The 20,655-nt window shown below is 34.6% G+C and overlaps 1 protein-coding gene across 1 annotated transcript; it reads left to right on the plus strand.

Annotated features, from left to right (window-relative positions):
- The first annotated feature begins 8,724 nt into the window (after nucleotides 1-8,724).
- Nucleotides 8,725-12,122, plus strand: LOC107872088 (carotene epsilon-monooxygenase, chloroplastic-like). The gene is made up of 5 exons (XM_047412251.1): nucleotides 8,725-8,805; nucleotides 9,019-9,123; nucleotides 10,647-10,787; nucleotides 10,878-10,985; nucleotides 11,863-12,122. Exons 1-5 carry the CDS (start codon nucleotides 8,725-8,727, stop codon nucleotides 11,884-11,886), a joined length of 459 nt encoding a protein of 152 aa, XP_047268207.1. The 3' UTR covers nucleotides 11,887-12,122.
- Nucleotides 12,123-20,655: the final 8,533 nt, after the last annotated feature.

The raw sequence follows: 20,655 nt of genomic DNA on the forward strand, positions 1-20,655 counted from the left end.
AAAGTTGGATTAGACAAAGAGTTTAACTTGAGCTCATGCTCACTCATACGATATGAATACTGAAAGAAGGGAACTTTTCCTTAAAATGTCTCGTAGCCTCTTGTCCATAAGTGTGGCGTGTTACACACCCATGCACAAGACTCTACTTGACGCGGCTTTCAGAATCTCTAGGACACTTTAGAACCTTAGTCTCTGATTCAAAGTTTGTAATGCCCCGAGACTATCCCCGGACATCACACGGTGCTTACGACTCCGAAGGACCACAAGCTAACCCATGACTGGTACCTGCTGTAAATATTGAATAATAACTATAAAACATATGCGAAAGTAAAGCTGAAATGCCATAAGATCTATAATACTGAAAAATAAATATTGAGTACGTTTGTGGAATAACTACTAACTGAAAGTGTCTAAAAGCCTCTAAATATCTAAAATAAAAGAGTTGGTGGGACAGACCCTAACTAACTCCAACTACTGTCTGAAAATAACTGAAACACTGAAAGTAATGTAATAAGTAAATAAGTATCACATCTTTGATGGATGAGGACTAACTACTGTAGCTGCGGTTGATCGTCTGATCTCACTAAGTATGGTCAGCAACTCGAGTGTCCAAACCTATGATATGAGATCTCATACAGCAAAGAGAGTATGTGTCATTGCTTTGAATGTACTGTTACGCTAGGTGAGGTTAGGCTAATATGCATGGGTTCATATGCATAAGTAATAATAACTAAATATCATGAAGTAACTGGAGGAGAGTATATGCAAGACTGGGACTACTTAAAGTACTGAACATACAATACCAAACATATATCGTCTGTCTGAATTAGACTAAAATTGAAGTACTGAGTTTCTGATAACTAAATATTGATAATTGAAAGTTTAGACTAAAACTAAAGTATTGAATTTCTGATAACTGAATAACTAATAATTGTTAGTCATGATTGTGTTAAACTAAATTGAGTTCGGTACTGAATACTGAATACTAAAACTGAGACTCTGGGAGTTATCATCTAACTGGCATACCCCAATTATAGACTGATTTGGGGTCCAACCAGTAACTCTAATTGGAAGGGTGTTATCACAATGCCATTGGTTACTAACACTGGCTGGGTCAACCCTAATTTGGTAGAAAGACTCATGAGATATATATGGTTACGTCAAGCCTAGTCTGGCAGGAAGACGATTTATCCTACGTTGGCTACGTAGTTCTGTAACTTAGGGACTGTATAAGATCTCGTAAAAGTCATAGTTCAATTCAGTCCCATATTGCTTGTAATGAGGGGTCCCAGGTATAGGAAAAATTCAGCTAAGTGTTGAGACTTAGAATCATTTTAGCCTTTGTAATGGAACGACCTTATTTTTAGATCCGTACGACCTTAGAATGTCAATTTTTAAGTTGATTCATGATCAGGGATATCAATAGGTCTTCTTGGATGAGTTTCAGAATTTTTGGGCAAGCATAGATACATGTTTGGGAGTTTAAAACAGTGACTACGCGTGATTAGTGTGCGGCGCACGCTCCAGTCTACCCCTAGCGAGCATGCAATAGAGCATGCGATGCACACTCCATTCCATAGCTCCAAAGCATGCAACGCGCTCTCCATAACATACTTCTAAAATTTTCAGCTTTCAATTCCGCATCTAAAGAGATAAATAAATCATTTTCCCACCTTATATCAGCCCTAAAACATGAGATTAAGCCTTTCTAAAGGTAAAATTCACTCATTATTCACAAATCCTCTCAAGAATAAACCTTAACCCATCAAATTCAAGATTCAAGTCCTAAGAAATTCACCATAATTTTTAGAGAATTAACCATCAAGGTATGTCAAGTATTCATCCTTGGGTTTCCTTCCTCCCTTGGAGTTCAAGAACCCTTTCCAAAATCTCAAGTTAATAATTTTATGTATTACATGTATCAATTGGGTTGTTTTCATATTCATGTTGTTTGTATGGGTTTTCAATTCAAGATTTAATTATAGTTTTCATGAGTATAAGATATTATGCATGAAATTGTTGTAATCCCATGTCACAACCCTTGAATTGTGAATTGATGATTGTAGTCATGATACATCAGCATGTTATTCATAGCCAATTACAAGATTATGCCTCCTAGGTTTTTGACAAAATGCTTAATTGAGTTAATTGTGCAATTATGATTCATTTGTGACCCTAGTGTTGAATTCATGCCATTACTATATGTTTAAATTACTATCAAGTTAAACCTATACATTAAAACTATTTGATAGAATGTCCTTATGGATTGAATAATATATCTATGACATGTTGGCATGTGTCCCTATTCATGTACAAGATCATGACTTCCAAATGTTTTGGCAAAATGTCTACCCAGATTGGGGTTTACCCAGCCCTGTTAGTATCCCTTGGTAAGGTGCTAACACCCTTCCAACTAGGGTTATAGGTTGGACCCCAACTCAGCTTATATCAGGGTATGTCAGTTAGATGAACACTCTCACAGTAATAGTTTCTGTTCCAGACTCAGTATAGAACTTAGTTCAGTTCTATAGAATTAGGACTGTTAGAAATAGTCACCCTATTATCAGTAATTCAGTCATCAAAAATCTCAGATATCAGTCACTTAGTTATCAGGACTCAATATTCAGTTTCAGTATGATCCCGAATACAGTAGGTGTATAGTATTGCATACTCAATATTTACAGTAGTTTCAGTTATCCATGTACTCTCATTCAGTCACGTTCATATCATTCAGTCAGTCAACATCTCACGCATATAAACCCATGTATATCAACCTACCTTTCTTAGCATAGCAGTACATTCAAAGTACTAACGCATACCTTTTCTGTTGCGCTATGATATTTCATATCATAGGTTTGGACGCACGGGCTTCAAATCTATAATACCCCATACTTTTTCTAGCTTAAATTCATCCCTAGAATGTCAAAAATTTGATTCAAAGATGAATACCATTTATTTCATGCGGTATTTTCAATATGAAAATTGAATAAGCTTTCTATCGTATCAAATTCGCCTAAATCCGACACTCGGTTGAGAAATTAGAGCATTTTTAAGTTAACAGTGTGCCACCTGGACTCTTAGCGCGTTGTGGAGAAGGCAAAAATGGCAATCGTCAATTCCAGTGGACCTCCGCGATATTGACATATCGCGGAATAGTCCATTTTCCTATTTGTCAAAATCCAGTAGCCCAACGTGATCTTACCGCATCGCGTTTGTGGTCAAAATGACATTTCAAAAGGGCACCACGATTCCTCCGTGTTGTACCAAGCCCTCAGTTCCCAGTTGTCTATTTCCAGTGGCCCGACGCGATCACGGTACGTTGTGCCAGGTGCCTATTTCAAAAAGTTTTGATGGAAATTAAAAGCTTCGTCCAATTAAATTGGCCTTTTTCCATAATTTTATTTCATCCAGATATGGGATTTAATCCCATTAATCCCTAAAATCATTCTCAAGTCATTCATTATTGAATTTTTCCCAAATCAAAGCATTCTCTCTCAAGGAAAATAAAACCCTAGATCATCAAAGTTTTCTCCCCAAGGAAAGCTAATTCCTCCATTAACTCTCAAAAAAAAAAATCAAGATTAAGGATTCCCAATACAAGAACTCTAAGAATTCATCTCTAAAGTATCAATAGTGATCCAAGATTCAAGTCTTAGTATCTAAGATCATCAATTAAGGTATGTGGGGTTTTGAACAAGGATAAACCTTTCATCTTTGTGCCCAAAACTTAATTTTGGTTTCAATTTTACTGAATATTCTATGATTTCCCATGAAATTTAAGTTAGGGTTGATACCCAAATCCTCATTATTTTGGTTTATGACATTATTATGATATTTAAGGCTCCAATTGCAAGAAATTTACATATATTCATGTTTTCAATTATGAGATTCGTAGTATGAGTTATATATCATTATCTTGACCGAGAATGTTGAAAGCTTTTAAGATGATTATTGAGCATGAAGTTTAAATTTGATTATCGATGTAATTATTGATGCGTTAAAGCTTTATACTTTGAGTCCTAAGTACTATTGATGATTTTATAAGGAGATTATGATCTCAAGTCCTATTGACAAGTTTTGATTAGTTCTTTCAAAAGCAAAGATTGATATTTTGATCCTAAGCTAAGATAGGAATCCACATTATTCATACGCTTTATGATTTAAAACAAAGAGAAGCATAATTGGTTTTTATTACGAACCCTTGTGTTATTTTAAGGTGGATTCCCTAAAAGTTTTGAGCAATAAGTATGGGAGTAGTATTTAACACCGAGTTGGGTATGATTCCAAGGTCTTATGTCCTAGAACTACGTACCACCGTAGGTTTATGATTTGCCCATAGTGGGCTAAGATAGTGATCACTTAAGTTAAGCTTCTATTCCAATGGTAAGGATAGAACAGCTCTCCCAAACGTGGGCAAGACGTTGGACTCCATGTCATCTCACATGGTTTATGTCGGTTAGAAGAACCTCCCAAAAGAAGTCCCCTACTCTTAAAATAGTCTATTGGTTTAAAGCCTTAAGATAAAGTGTTTTCCTCACAGCTTAATGGTAAAGATTTTCAGAATAGTTTCTCAGAAAAGAATAACAAAAAAGCTTTTAGAAAACTAAGTGTAAAGGCTCACAAGTTTTACTCAGATTATGTTTTAAAGAAAGATAGTAGCTTCAGATTTCAGTTATCAAAATTTCAGATTTTAGAGTGATTCCTTTCTACACTTAGACAGTATGATTTAAAGAGAGAATACAATTACAACTTTTTGAACTAAATGTTATGACTCACAAGACTTATAAAGCATGACTTGCTTTTCATAACTATTATTTTCAGTATTTCAGATATTCCAGCTTATGTGAATCACTTACATTTAACATGCATTGTTTTACAAATTATGATGATTGATATTATGTTTTACTTATGCATTCACCCCCATATATTCAGTACATCCTCAAAGTACTGATCCACATATACGTCTATGTGCTACATTGTCTCATAATGTAGGTATCAGTTCAGTTGTAGCATGCATACCATATTCAGACAGTTTGCAGCTTCTAGTCAGCAGGTGATGAGTCCTCTTGATTTAAGGGCTCGAGTCAGTCATACAGTTTGAGCAATATTTTATTTTTCTTTATTCAGTCGTATTGATTTGGGATAGTTGGGGGTCATGTCCCGGCTACCTATAGTTAAAACTGGTAGAGACTTCATAGACAATCAGTAGAGTTAAGGTATTTGATTCAAGTTTTGTTTATAAAAGAAGAATTGTACTCATTTTAATTTAGTTTTGTATTGATCAGATTTAGAAAAGAGTAATCTTCTACTTATTTCATTCAGATGTATGTATTTTATTCAGTTGCTTATGAGTTATGCCAATAGAAGGGTTAGCTTGGGATCACTTGTGGTCCTAAGTACCGTGTGATATCTTGGGACTATTTTCGGGGCATTACAAGATCGTATTTAGCAGGTCATATTATTAGCAGCGACTACAGTGTTGAGTCCTCATATTTCGAGGGCTGAGTTATTCTTTTCAGTATTTCAGTAAACTCATTTTAGTCAGTTGTTGGAGTTAGTTGGGACTTGTCCCATCAACTCCCATCCTAACAGTTAGAAGCTTTCAGACTAGATTATTTCAAACAGTTATTCAGTTTTCTTTTCAGTATTACATCAGTATTGGTTTTCAATGTTTAGTACAACATTTTAGTCTTTTGGCCACACTAAATTTGAACCACACTTATAAAGTGTGATCTATATTATTAAAGACCACGCTTTAAAGCATAGCCTTAATCTTTAGCTTCTGGCCATATTAACTTTTGCAACGCTTTGAAAACGTGGTCCTTAATGGTATATGCCACTGTTTACAAGTGTTGACAAATCATAATTTAATTAACAACGCTTATTCATATATATGACTACACTTTTAAATATAATATTAGTATAATTTAAAAGACAACACTTTTAAAATATGACCTAAACTTTTTTAAAAATATTTCACTATCCCCCAAACATTTCCCTCTCCCTCCAATTTATAATTGACCAAAAATAATTAAGAAATATAAGCATTGCCACTCTCAGATATATCGATTCTCTCATAAAATCCTTTTGCAAATATATCTATTCCCGATCACACATAAAACCCTATCCCCAAATTTCTTCAAATTCATCGAATCCATCCAATTTCTTTGAATTTTATTGCCCAAACTAATTAAATTTCATCTCACAGTAGCTCAATTCACAATGGACTCGCAGATATTTGAAGGATATATATATGCACACCCACCACGAAATGAAGGATTTAGGGTTTAAGATTTTACCCTTTGTTTACTTCTTTCAATTCTATTTACTCATCATCATCATCATATATGTCTTGCGGTTAAATCCTTGAAGAGGGGTTTCCATTGTCGTTGATATTGAGATTGTTGTTGTTGTCAGTGGTGGTGGTGTTATAATGTGAGGCTGTGATGATTGAGATGTGTAGAGTTCATGGGTAACGAAGCTAGGCCTGTAGCTTCACGGGGAAACCCGGAAGGCCTTATTTGTAACGCAACCGAGGTTCTGTAGCCATGTTTGATGCATTATCTCCTTTGCCCTGATTATTCTAATCTGAGCCTTTTATTAGAAGTCATTTGTCGACCATGTTACCCTCTTTCTCTGTTGGGTTCGGGACTGGCTATTATTCGCAAAGCTCAATAGGAAGAGTTGATTGTACCATGGTATTAAAGTAAATCTTGGGACTAACCTTATTTCCTTCACAGAAAGGGATAAAAGGCATAGAATTTTAGTTTATTTCACATGCATATCGGATTATTGTAGGCAAAGAGGCATATTAATGCATATAGTAATGCCTGGTTTGTCGTTAAGCAGATAGCAGGAACATTCAGCAGTCGCAATTGCTTATTTAACCACACAGATGGAAAGAGATATTTATACCTCATATCAGAGAGCCAGAGGCTTTTCCTTCCAGTATATTACTTACCTGAGTATACGATGCTATTTGCACTCTGTACTCATTGAACCTCATATTAGTTCTCCAAAATACTTTTGAAATACTAGCTCGATTGTTTTAGTGTTCTGTGTTTTTATTTCTTTGATTTATGGGGAAACAAGAAGTTGAATGTGCAACTTTTGTGATTGTCTTGGGCACTAGTAACACTATAAATGAATGAACCCATAGAAAGGGGCCAGACAATTGTTAAAGCTTTGCTCTTATTATGTAAGATGTGAAGTTGACTAATTGTGATCACTTATCTGTAATTTGTTAAACTATTTTTTTTCAAATGCAGCATAAAACAGACACCTTTCGAGATACAACAGTTGTGTATCCTCAACAGAGACTTCTGCTGTAGAAAAGAAGTCGAAGGTAGATGATCTTCACCCTTTTAGTATGATTATGACTTTCTGTAACAAATATGTATATGCACTGTTCTTAGAATGATTATTCGGAGTGTTGTTGCTCTCAATTCTATTCTCAGAGGTGTACTTTTTTCTTATATAAGTACATAAATCTCTCTCGCTCTCTCTAAATTTCATTGGACCACAGATATCATAAATCTCTCTCACTCTCTAAATTTCTATAGAGAAAAATGTAGTATCTGACACGATTTCACAATGAAATGCATCACACATGGTTTGCTATCATGCAAATTTCTATAAACACTTTGCTGTCGAGGGTCTATTTGAAACAACCTCTATACCCTACAAAAGTAGGGGTAAGGTTTGTGTACAGCCTACCCTCCTCATTCCTCACTTGTAGAACTACAACTGGGTATGTTGTTGTTGTTGTACATTGTGTGCTGCGCAAAGTGGAACGGTTTTACTAATGAAATTTCACACTTTACAATGATCATCTACAACTTGCTTATTTCTTTTATTATGTAGTGGTCAGCTGTTACAATTTTGGAGTGCATATGATCATTCAAGTATCAACAATTTCATTTGGTTTCAACTGTCCTAGTAAAACATGAACTACAACTTCTAAACTCTGTAATTAGCTATAGATATTTAAATATATTATTTCTGGAATACACTTTTCTTATGTAAAGAGAATTTGACTAACTCAAGGATTATTGTCTGTATGGGAAATTTTACACCCCCTTGAAATGCTGAATGTTCTCTCCCGTGCGATTGCATACATCTCACTTCCAAATGCTTTTCTAATGAGGTTTAGCATGGCCTCTGCGCAAGGATGACACGCACAAATCAAGGAATGGTCCAAATTTTCAGTTTAAAAAAAAGGAGAGTAACTTTTATGAAACTTTAGTTTGGTAATAAGTGCCAATACTTTTGTATCTTCTATTTATGTGGAATTTGCTTTGGTGGATGCTAATATGAAATCTAGATGTCCCCATGATTCATCTCTTCTGCCTACTTTGAATTGTCGTAATTTGTTAGTTTAGTGTGTGGTATATATAGCGCATAAAAGGGAAGCAAACTCTTGAGTCTAGTCTAGTGACAACTAATGTTCAAGATGGCCTCTTGTTTTGTAATTAACTAATGAAATATGAAGTTCACATGACTATGGTTTCTTATTGAATAATGTAACTAATGATTTATTTGTTAGTATTTGTAATAGATGGAAAGTACAGTACCCTAGTGTAAATTATTATGGTTATCAATTTGTTGTTTTGAGCTTAAAAGCCTAATTTGATATAGCCAAGGCAAAGGGCTGTGGTTCCATCTCTTCACAAGAAGTACTTGTCAGTAATAGTTGATTGGGTCTTTTGCAGATGTGCTGAGATAATGGTGGAGAAACTTTTACCTGATGCAATTTCTGGTTCTGCGTTGAATATGGAGGCAAAATTTTCTCAATTAGCACTTGATGTTATTGGCCTTGCACTCTTCAATTAAAATTTTGATTCCCTTACTACTGACAGTCCAGTTATTGATGCAGTTTACTCTGCCCTAAAATAAGCAGAACTCCGTTCAACTGATCTGTTGCCATATTGGCAGGTAGGTTCTTCCTATACTTGGAATGGTTTTTGCCAAGCTTAATCTGTCTAATAACTTTGACTGACTTCGTTGATGTTTTTGTAGATCAAAGCTTTATGTAAGATCATTCCACGACAAATAAAGGCTGAAAATGCAGTTTCTGTAATCAGACATACAGTTGAAGAACTCATTGCAAAGTGCAAAGAGATTGTATAATCTGAGGGTGAGAGAATTAATGAGGATGAGTACGTGAATGACAGAGATCCAAGCATTCTTCGGTTTTTGCTTGCTAGCTGTGAAGAGGTTGGCCAAGATTTTAACTCATTTATTACTTAACAAATAGAATTTCTTATCTGTTAATGGATTACAAAATTTTTCGAAATTGAGCTTCTTTTAGGTTAATAGCATCATCTTTGGTATGTTAATGTGAATTACAGTTATTACCACTGTTTGAAGTTCTCATGAAATCGTAGTCATAGCTCCCAAGGGTGTGGTCCAGCGGTCAAAGTGGGTGAAAATCATAGGAGATCAGGGTTCAAATTTCAACCGAGACAAAAAATGCTATGTGATTTCTTCCCATCTGCCTAAATCTTATTTGGCTGTGTTACTAGGTATCTATGCTAGTGAGAGGTAGCAGTTACTCGATGGTGTGTGCAAGTTGGCCCTGACATCACCAATATGCAAAGAAAATTCTTAGAACATCCTTATAGGATTATGTTCTCTTTTTCCTTGTAAATTCTAGCAACATAAAGGGGGCAGCCTAGTGCATGAAGCATTGTTCATGCGGGGTTTAGGAAGGGATGTACCCCAAAGGGGTGTGAAGTAGGCCTACCATGACTCAAGTAACAGTTGGCTGATTTCATGATTTGAACCCATCACCTATAAGTCACACAATGACAACTTTATCTTTACTCCAACGCTCACGTTGAAGTCTGGCAGAACAAAGATGAATCGAAATATGTTTTGTATTTTTAACTGTTGGTTGCTAAGTTGCTCGGACTCGGGTGCGGGTATCTGATACGGGACAAATCTAGAGGTCGGATCCTTTACGATCTCAATTTAAAGATTCGGTGATACTGATCTAGGGATGGATATGGGTTTGGAAAAGATTTATTTTAACCTTTTCCCTTCTTTGGTCCGGTCAGAAGGGGAGCTATTTGTAGTCAATCTAGTTGAACTGTCTTTATGCAATCTATGTTGAGTTAAATTCCTTCCCATCCACTATGGAGACATGATTAAAGGTTGAATTTGAAGAAAAGATGTCTTAGCTTGTAATAGTGGTGTATTACCTTAAAAGAGAGAGTTTAAAAGCTGTGAATTATGGTTCTCCCAGCAACTAAAATAAATGCCATTCTTACCCAAGGACAATACTTCTTGAAAATTTGCTAAGAATTGTACTATTTGTATGTTCTAAAGTTAAAACGCATTGCCTGATGTCACTATTGTAATGCATGTTTACCATGTTTTCATCACTTTCAACCATTATTCTGCTCTTTAGGAATTCATAACAGGTTTTGTTGCCCTCTTACCTGTCTGGGTATTCAGTTTTTTCATTCTAGTTCCACTGTTTGATATGTTATTTTGGTGTCTTTAGAAAGGAATGACGATCCTCTTAGCATATTCTTTTCTGATATAATTCATAATCTTGTGTTCAATATAACATGGTGCATAACGAAAACTATGCAGACCATAGAAAATCTGTTCTTCCCTCATATTTTATGTTCTTAATGCAGTACCCTTCCGCTTTGGAAAAAGCACATGAAGAAGTTGACAGAGTTTTGGGAGGACGCTCTCCGACCTATGAAGACATGAAGAATCTCAAGTTCTTAACACAGTGCATAATTGAGTCTCTCCGACTTTATCCACATCCACCTGTAAGTTCATCAATATGCTTCTCCTTGCGGAGTCTATCGTTATTCATTGTCTTCTGATAACCTGATTTTACGGAGAACTATTTTTGTTAGGTTCTAATAAGAAGAGCTCAAGTAGCTGATGTGCTCCCCGGAAATTACAAGGTCAATGCTGGTCGAGATATAATGATTTCGGTATACAACATTCATCATTCTTCCGAGGTAATAAGAGCTTTTACTGATCTTTTACCCTTTTCTTGTTACTGTTGAGCTTTTGGGAAACTTAATCCCTTAAAATTGTTCTATTTAATTCCTTAATTCTTTGACTCTTGCTCAGTAAGATCTATTAAGTCACTGTCTTTGTCATTCAGACTTCTTATTGTCAGTTTTGACTTAGCAAAGATTTGTCAAGAGAATCTTCTGGTTCATTAGAAGCATCACTGTATCATTGCGTCACATTTTAATGTCTGAAATCAAGGCAAATGACTGTTTATAAGCAGACCCCTATTTATAACCATAGGTTTTTCTTTTACTTTAGTGAAGAACTTGCCACAGATTTGAGTTTGAAAATATAACTCAAACAATTAGAAAGAAAGGAATATAACTACAAATCAGAAGGGTAACACAATTTTTGTTTCAGTTGAAGAGTTCACCAAATTCTCTAGTATCAGAAATCCTTGAAGGAATCCACTTTAGTTAGTACCGTTGCCGGGTTAGATAAAATATGTCTTATGATAGGTAATCATAGTTTTTTCTCTAGCTTTCAATCACACAAAGCAACGTCTTCAGTTACTGGAGCTTATTCATCGACCTGTAATAGTTTTGGATATGGAACTGTTCAACCAACCTCGTCTATTACTCTATCATCTGTATTAAGTCTAGCAAAACTGTCCTTTTAATCTGATTTCTGTTAGTAAATTACCAGAAAGGTGCTGGCTACTGATCAAGTGCCCTTTTTTTGGCTTATTTTAAACACATGATGTTCAAGAATATTGCTAATCTGCAGCAAAGAATAAATTAAAGAAATTTTGGATTCACATACTTCCTCATTCAACACTTCTGTATATGTATCTTCGCTTGTTTCATTTTGAATGTGTAGGATCAATGCGGGGATCAAATTTGAATGGTGAGTGCCACAACTCAACTTGATTTAGATTGAAGTGAATGATGAAGAATTTTTGAAATATTTTTATATAGGTTTATATACATTTGGTTTTCTGTGGAACTTGGTATAAATTTTTATTATGTTGTTTTCTAATTAGTATGTAAAAGACTCTTTTTAAAATCTAATCTATGCACTTCAATTATTTATTAGCTAATTGGTGCGTGAGATTATATATAAATATGTTGTTTATCTAATGTGCTTATTTGATCAAAATAATTGTTTTTCAATTAGATATTACGTACTAATATTTTATATGCCTAATGCCATTTCTGTAAAATGTGGCTTGAACTATCAAATTTTAGGTAATATTGCTATACTTCAAAAGTGTGGCTAAAACATACTTACACTTTACAAATGTTGTCATAGAGGATATATAAAAGGCTACGTTTTTTAAGTATGACTAGTAATAAAGAAAAGGCCACGTGTTTTAAGTGTTGTTATAGAGGTGCTACAAAATACTATGCTTGTGAAGCGTGCCCAATAGTAAAACAAAGGCAACACTTTTTAAGTGTTATTATAGAGGTGCTACAAAGGCTACGCTTGTGAAGCGTTCTCAATAGCAAGACATAGACAACACTTGTAAGTGTAGCTTTATAAAAAAAAAGTGTTGTCAATGACAAGCTGCAAAGCGTGGTCTTTATACCTTAATGGCCACACTTTTTAAATTTAGCTAATATGGCAACACTTGAAAAGTGTGGCCTTTGATAAAGGGTTATGCCACTTTAGGCCACCCCAAAAAAGTGTTGCCTAAAGTCCGAAAGTATAGCCTTTGATCAAAGATCACACTTTCTGCTATTTTAGGCCACGCTTTACAAAAGTGGTCTTAGGTCAAAAAATGTTGTAGTGGTTTGTGAACCTTATGGCATTTCAGTTATACTTCTTTATTATTACAGTATTACTATTCAGTGCTCATAGCAGGTATCAGTCATGGGTTAGCTTGTGGTCCTTTGGGATCGTAAGTACCGTGTGACGTTCGGGGTACAGACTCGGGGCATTACAGACCTGCTACTAAGGGTCAAACCCTCTACTGGTTGGAATGCCCCCATCCCTAGGTTCACTCGATACTGAATCCTACTCCCAATTGAATAGACACTTGAACTGATCACTAGACTGTACTAGGCTTGACTGATCCCACACTGATTCTGTTAACTGACTGACTGTTACTATTCGGGATACTACAGAATCATTGTATTTCAATTGGAGACTAGATAAACATCCAATTTCGAGTATTCAATACCCCAGGACTCGATAGGACACTACAACATTTTTGGCCTAAGGCCACACTTGTAAAACGTGGCCTAAAATAGCAGAAAGTGTGGCCTTTGATCAAAGGCTACACTTTCGGACTTTAGGCAACACTTTTTGGGGGGTGGCCTAAAGAGGCGTAACCTTTGATCAAAGGCCACACTTTTCAAGTGTTGCCATATCAGCTACATTTAAAAAGCATGGCCATTAAGGTATAAAGGCCACGCTTTGTAGCTTGACATTGGCAACACTTTTATTTGATAAAGCTACACTTACAAGTGTTGCCTACGTTATCTTTGTTTTGCTATTGGGCACGCTTCACAAGCGTAGCCTTTTGTAGCACCTCTATAACAACACTTAAAAAACGTGGCCTTTTCTTTATTACTAGCCACACTTTAAAAATATAGCCTTTTATATATTCTCTATGACAACACTTATAAAGTGTAAGCATGTTTTAGCAACACTTTTGAAATGTAGTAATATTGCCTAAAATTTGACATTTCAAACCACATTTTACTGAAATGGCACTAGGCATATAAAATGCTCGTATGTAATTTCTAATTAAAAAATAATTATTTTGATCGAAATGTATGTATCACTAAGCACATACATAAACATACATGTTTATATATAATCTCACGCATGCACTAATAACCTAATGAATAATTGAAATGCATAGATTTGATTTCAAAAACATGTCTTTTACATACTAATAAGAAAACAACATAATAAAAATAGTATCAAGTTCCACACAAAACCAAATGTATATAAACGTATATTAAAATATTTCAAAAATTCTTCATCATTCACTTCAATCTCGATCAAGTTGAGTTGTGGCGCCCACCATTCAAATTTGATCCCCCGCATTGATCCTACATTCAAACTGAAACAAACGAAGTAAAATTATGCTCACAAATATACAAATATTTTTTCAATCTTGATATAAGGAAGTATGTGAATCCAAAGTTTCTTTAATTCATTCAATAAAGTTAAAAGTTCAGGATTTAAATTTCTTGTGAATTTCTAAGATAAAGTACCTTTTCATGAACTGAAGCATGAGCTGAGCCGAAAGAATTTGAAAGAATTTTTTCTCTTACAGCTTGTGCATTACTCGCATCAGGTGAAGAAATGTTACATCTGTCACTCCCTAATATATCTTGAAAATTCAATCCAGGATTGTTTTGCACCAATTGACTAAAAAACTTGTCGCATTTCTCTCATTTCACTTATAATTTCATCTTCATAGAAGTGACTTCATTAGCATGCTTTTGTTTAAGCTCGTTCATTTCCTCATCTTTTTTTTTCGAGAAGTTGTTGTCACTGATCTTCCATAACCTCTAACTCGACCAGGTTTCTCCTTTCCAAACACTGCCGTGAATACATCATCTGGTGTTTTTCCAGCATTGTGATGATTCTCTAGTTTAGACTGTCAAAAAATCAAAACAATAGCTGTCTGGAGAAGAAATAATGCAGTATATATAAGATATATTTCAAAAGAAAGCCCCTCAGTCCCAGGGCAAAAATAATGAACTTTCTTACCAATAATACTCCTAGGAATGAATCAGTCTCATAAAGCCAAAGCAGATTATTTCAGTTCCTCAAGACTCGGGAATCCATTCTAAAATAGAGAGAGCAATAGTATTATCCTATTGCTCTGTTAAGGTTCTCTCTTACCAATAATACATATGGAACAACCCTGAAAAATATTTGCATCCCTAGCATGTCCTTTTCTACCAACTAGGAGCATACGTCCCCAGAAAAGACCATAAATACCACTGAACAAAGCTTTAAATATCACATTGCCAATACATAAATGGCTCTTAACATGATAGATTCATGAATTCACTATGCGTCAATACAACTGCATCAACAAATCCAGTGAAACGACTCTAGTCAAGTGGTGTTGTAGCCAACAGTCAATACCTTTTCTTCTATCTATATGCATATTCAGTTCAATTGAAAGGACTGGTCAACTTTACTAAGTAGTTTTCTATTGATGCAACAAAATAATGTTGATTTTTCCACTTAGACTAAGTAGTATTCTACTGATGTAATAAAACAAGTCATCCTCTTAGTTTATCATCCATAATTGCTCGAATCTGAAGAATGGTTTCAACGCACATCAAAATTTTAAGCTGTATATTGGTCGCTACTTGCTTAAACTGTATATTTAGAGGCTGGACGTTCTTTTATCTCTATGCACACCAAATTAAGATTTTTTGTCCAAGAAGTAGTTGACAAGGAGAATCCAGCAGGTAACATGAAGACACAGGTGAAACAACAGGAAAAGAATGAACATATCACAGTAATGGATCAATATCACAGTAATGAATCCAGCAGGTAACATAGAGACACAAGTGAAACAACAGAAAAAGAATGAACATATCACAGTAATGGATCAATATCACCACTAGTTCCAATCCAAGAAAAGATGCATGCACAGCTGAATGCCATATATAAGGTGCTTCACTTTTATGTTTTTTCGCAAGCACTTTTCATTTATCTCTCCTGTTCTTCCTCTTTTCGCTCCGTAATCTGGTGAGTTATTGTGTCTCCAATTTTCTTTTCTGCTTAGTTTTTGTTCCAATTGATTTTCTGTTTCTCAGGGTAGCCCCTTTTCTTTTTAGAATATTAAATTAAAAAATCATTCTTTAGTCCTTCAAATTCTCTCTTAATTATTTCTATCGAAAGTACCCATATAACTACATGTCTACATTTTATGGGACATCTTCTCTTCCTTCTTTTGAAAGAACAAATGTGCACCACGTCCTTCAGCGGTGTCATACTAAAGTATAAATATTTGTCTGTAGTTGATATATCCACATAGCTACACTTGAGCTCTTGTTAAAGTTGATTATAAATTGGGACAATAGAATATTGTCCTAAAAGGATTTGGTTAATATAATTCCTACATCAGATAAGTGTAACAAGAAGAGGTATTTTAATATGGCATATCAATTGCTGCAAATCCTTGGTATATAGCTGCCAGGTATTGCACAAAAGAGCATGCTTGCTAATGCATAACGGTGCATCAAATGCAAGATAAAATGTGCACTGCATTAATAAATTTGCTGATTTATCCAATGTAGGTAATGAAACATGTTAGGTGACCCACGAGGGATGAGCTGCTTGTCTTGACCAGGTTTTAATGTATCTATCGTTCTATTTTTTTTCTTAGAGAGTGATACCAGGAAACATGAAGTAACATCCAGATGAGGAAAGAAAGAGCAGTTTGATCAGTTCAGCAATTTAATTTCTTAACTCAATTTAAGATGAATATATTTATAGATAGTTCCTATGTGTATGGTCTCAATGTCATTAGGAAAGATTCAACATATCTTTTACGTCTTGCCTTAACAAGGACAAAAGGGCTTTGTTTACTGTATCACATGCCATATTTTCCTCTGTAAAAGCAGAAAAAGAAGTCAAGATCACATATCCTTTTTCATAATCAACATTTCTTGATGGAAAGACTATGAGATTTCTATACCAGCAGTCAGGAGTTATACAAGTATGTCAACAATTTTTGAAAGATGCTCGGGTTTGTCTTTGCAAAAAAGAGGAAGTCCACGAATAGGTTGCACTCGAACCTGCAAGACAGTAAGCTGTGAAGAGAAACTTAACTTACGCCGATGAAATGTTTCTAGGAATTCTATTACTAATTGGATTTTTTAAACATGTCAAAAAGCATGAAGGGATTTCATTTACTGTTAATTTGGAACTTATTTCACAATTGTAATAGTATTTTTGATAAAGTACAGCACATTGTGAGATGCTAAATAATAAGTTTATTAACAAATATTTGACTTTGGAAATTGAATAACGTACCAAAATGCACATCTATCAAATTGGTACAAAGTCTATTACTACATGTTATTCACTATTCTGAAATGCTAATATACTAATGTTAATTATAAAATGCTAGCTGTCATTTCTTTGATTTTTTCTTTAAAGAAAAGTTATAATATTTGCTGCACAGGCTGGGAGAAAAAAAGAAACCAAAGCAGCTTAATTTGATGTTTAAAAAAGTGTATATAGAATGTGAACAAAGTGTGAATGTGTGTTGATATTCTTGCATGAATTATTTAACTTACTCTTGTTACTTTACGAGCTTAAAAATGAGGAGATTTTGTATGTTAATGTCAATTGAGAAGTAGGGGGATTACACCAAACAATGCAAGCAATTTAACGTTAGCAGCTACAACCTGAGACCGAAGAGTATCGATCCATGGAGCTATAGAGGGTGTTTCTGAGCTTTACTCAAAAGGACACCCAATCCTCCATAGTCTATAAAAACAGAAACTACATAGGTGCACCGAAAGAAAAGTACTACAGAATATTTTTAAAGCTCAAAGTAACAAGAACACAGATGAAAAATACAATTTTAGTATATCTGCAACAGTGACGATACCAGTTAACCACATTAGAGCAATATGAACAAAAGTTATCTGCATAACACCAACTAATATACAATTTCCATCAAGCAGCTACATCATAATTGGCAAACAACATTCATTTGATTTCCTATCAGTTGAAAAGGACAACATGTAATACGAATAGATAAAGTTTACTCACAAGTGTTCTTCTTTATTCAGAAGGTCCAATCCCGAACTTGAGGAGGTTGAAACAGGAATCGATCCAATTAACTAATTATATGCTAGATCAAGCCAGTAGAGTTTTGACAGATTATCAAGAATTGGTGGGATCTCACCGGTGAAATTATTTGAGTTAACTGCTATGTAAATGAAATTGACATTGAAGTAAATGAATTGATGATATACACCTAGAACAAACATGAGTTAATATGATTGAGAAGTTCTTACAAGAATGATAACTTAGCAAGTTTTCCCAATTACTCTTTGACTTTTCCATAAAACTGACAGAATAACATGATCCATTATTAATGGAACATGCCTCTGGTTATGCGGGCTATGTTCAATGGTTTCCATGTCCGAAGGCATTACCTGGAGATAATTTGGTCAGGGTGCTTTAAAAGGCAATATTTCGTTGGTGTTTGAAGAAAAAAAGCTTTCATGAGCTTCAACTCCAGTCTAGTCAAGTAGTTAATCACAAACCCGATGATATGGAGGAGGATTTCTTCCAAGCCAATAGGAAAAAAACTGAAGAGTGTAACGAAAGATCTGTTGTGCGAGTTCAATCCATGTTTCGATGAAAGCAAACACAAGAATAATATCGGAGGATGAAATTGGAACACAATAAGGCAACAATAATTGTTATATTAGCAATTATTTTGAAACAGACTTATCTACTAAATTTAAAACTCCTTTATGTTTTACCTATATTTTTTTATCATAGCTGATATACGAAGGGAATCTCAATCTTGATACTGAGATGGAGTAAGAGGACAAGGCATGACATTTCATATTTTTTGCTTCTAAGACACTGCCCATGAAAAACAAAATTTGATGCAAGTCAATACGGACATCAACAGATATTGTAAATTTCTAGATGCAGGTAGTCTTCTTGCATTGATGTTCAAATATTTTTTCCAGGAGAAACAACCAGTGTTGGTTCTTTAACGGTAAAGGCTTGAAGTATAAGTTGTTTTTCAAGAAGTAAATAGGCGTTTCAGCAAAAAGATAACTAGATACAATAACTTGAACGTGTTCCCTTCTTTCACGTTGCGATGGAGTGTGAGAGAGTAGACATGAAGGGAAGCTTTGTCTTTCGTTATTTGATCACCCGAGTATGAATCTTCCTCGCAAGTTCTGAGCATATTACTTACTGAGAGAAACAAGATTGTGAAACTAAGTTGTATTGTTTGTTAATTTTAGTGAGTTTAGATCATCTCTTGGAAAAAATAAAAAGGTATACTCTTGATTATGAAATGTTCTTTTCAACTACAATCCTAATATGAGGAACCAAGTAATAGATAATGGAGATATAAGAGAGGGACCTGAGAATATAAACTAGAGTAAAGACCTGTAGATGACACAAGTTATCGGTGAAGGCTCCAAATTAGATGACGACCTAACTCAGGGATATGACAAAACAGGCTTCTAGATAGGCTAGCAATTGTAAAACTGAGTAGCATAGAACAACTCGATATAAAGAACAACCTCATAACCTCTCCACTTTGTTCATCATATAGAATTTTATCCTTGGAAAATAAAACACATATCTAATAAGCTCAAACTACCAGCTAGGATATCAAGAATTGAAATTTAACAAAAAATAAAAAAATCCCAAATGGAAAAATCAGCACTAAAACAACAACAAATGCAATAAATATTAGATCATTAAACTTAGAATGAAATTGACACAAAACAAAACATATCCAAGATGGAAAAATTTAGCATAAAATTTAAAAAAAAATTCTTTATCAAAAAATCATCACCTCCAATACTAATAGCTGTAAAGCCTCTTTCGATTGTGTAAGATATGAACTAAATCAAGAACCCCACAACAGAAATGACTACAAGAACAACAAACAAGAAGCAAAAATATTGTAATATATGAGCTAAATAAAGAACCCTACAACACAAATGGCTACAAGAATAGCAAACAAGAAACAAAAATAAAGTAAGACAATGAACTAAATCAATAACTCCACAAAAGAAATGGTTACAAGAACAACAAAATACAGTAAGATTATAAGCTAAATTGGGAAATGAATAAAGAAATTAACATACCCTTCTGTTGGACGATAAGCACCGACTCCATCTCCTCACGGCAGTAAGGATGTCTCTTCCTCACCGACGGCAGTCTTTAATCCTCTTCCTCTAATCCTCTTCCTCTATCTTAGATGCAACATTTGAGACTTTGAGTTGAGGAATCAATAATTTTATTCGTAATCTGTGTTTTCTTGCAACCCATATTTTTGCCCAAAAATAATTTTGCCCTTAATCTGTGTTTTCTTGTAACCCTAGAAATATTTGGAGGGAGAGTGAAATATTTGGGTAGAAGAGTGAAATAATTTGGCGGGATAGTGAAATATTTCAATAAAAATCTTAGGCCATATTTTAAAAGTGTTGTCTTTTAAATTATAATAATACCACATTTAAAAGTGTAGTCATATTTGTGAATAAGCGTTGCCAATTAAATCATGATTTGTCAACACTTGTAAAGTGTGGCCTATACCATTAAGGACCACGCTTTTAAAGTGTTGCCAAAACTAATGTGGTCAAAAGCTAAAAACTAAGGCTACGCTTTAAAAGCGTGGTCTTTAATGATATCGGCCACACATTACAAGTGTGGTCTAGAATTAGTGTGTCCAAAAGCCTAAAATGTTGTAGTGGGATAAAAAATGGAACCATATCTCAACTTTAAAAGCATCACACCTAGGTTACCATGCATAATTCATTCACATAGACATTTTGTCAAACACTTAGGATGCATAAATCTTGTACATGAGAATGAGGAATATATAAATGTCATGACTACCACATTCAACATCAGAATTCAAAGATTTAACATGAGGGTTACACAAATCAGCACACATTCTAGTTTATTTATATGAAA

Source organism: Capsicum annuum, chromosome 5 (assembly GCF_002878395.1).
Source record: "Capsicum annuum cultivar UCD-10X-F1 chromosome 5, UCD10Xv1.1, whole genome shotgun sequence".
Classification (NCBI taxonomy): domain Eukaryota; kingdom Viridiplantae; phylum Streptophyta; class Magnoliopsida; order Solanales; family Solanaceae; genus Capsicum; species Capsicum annuum.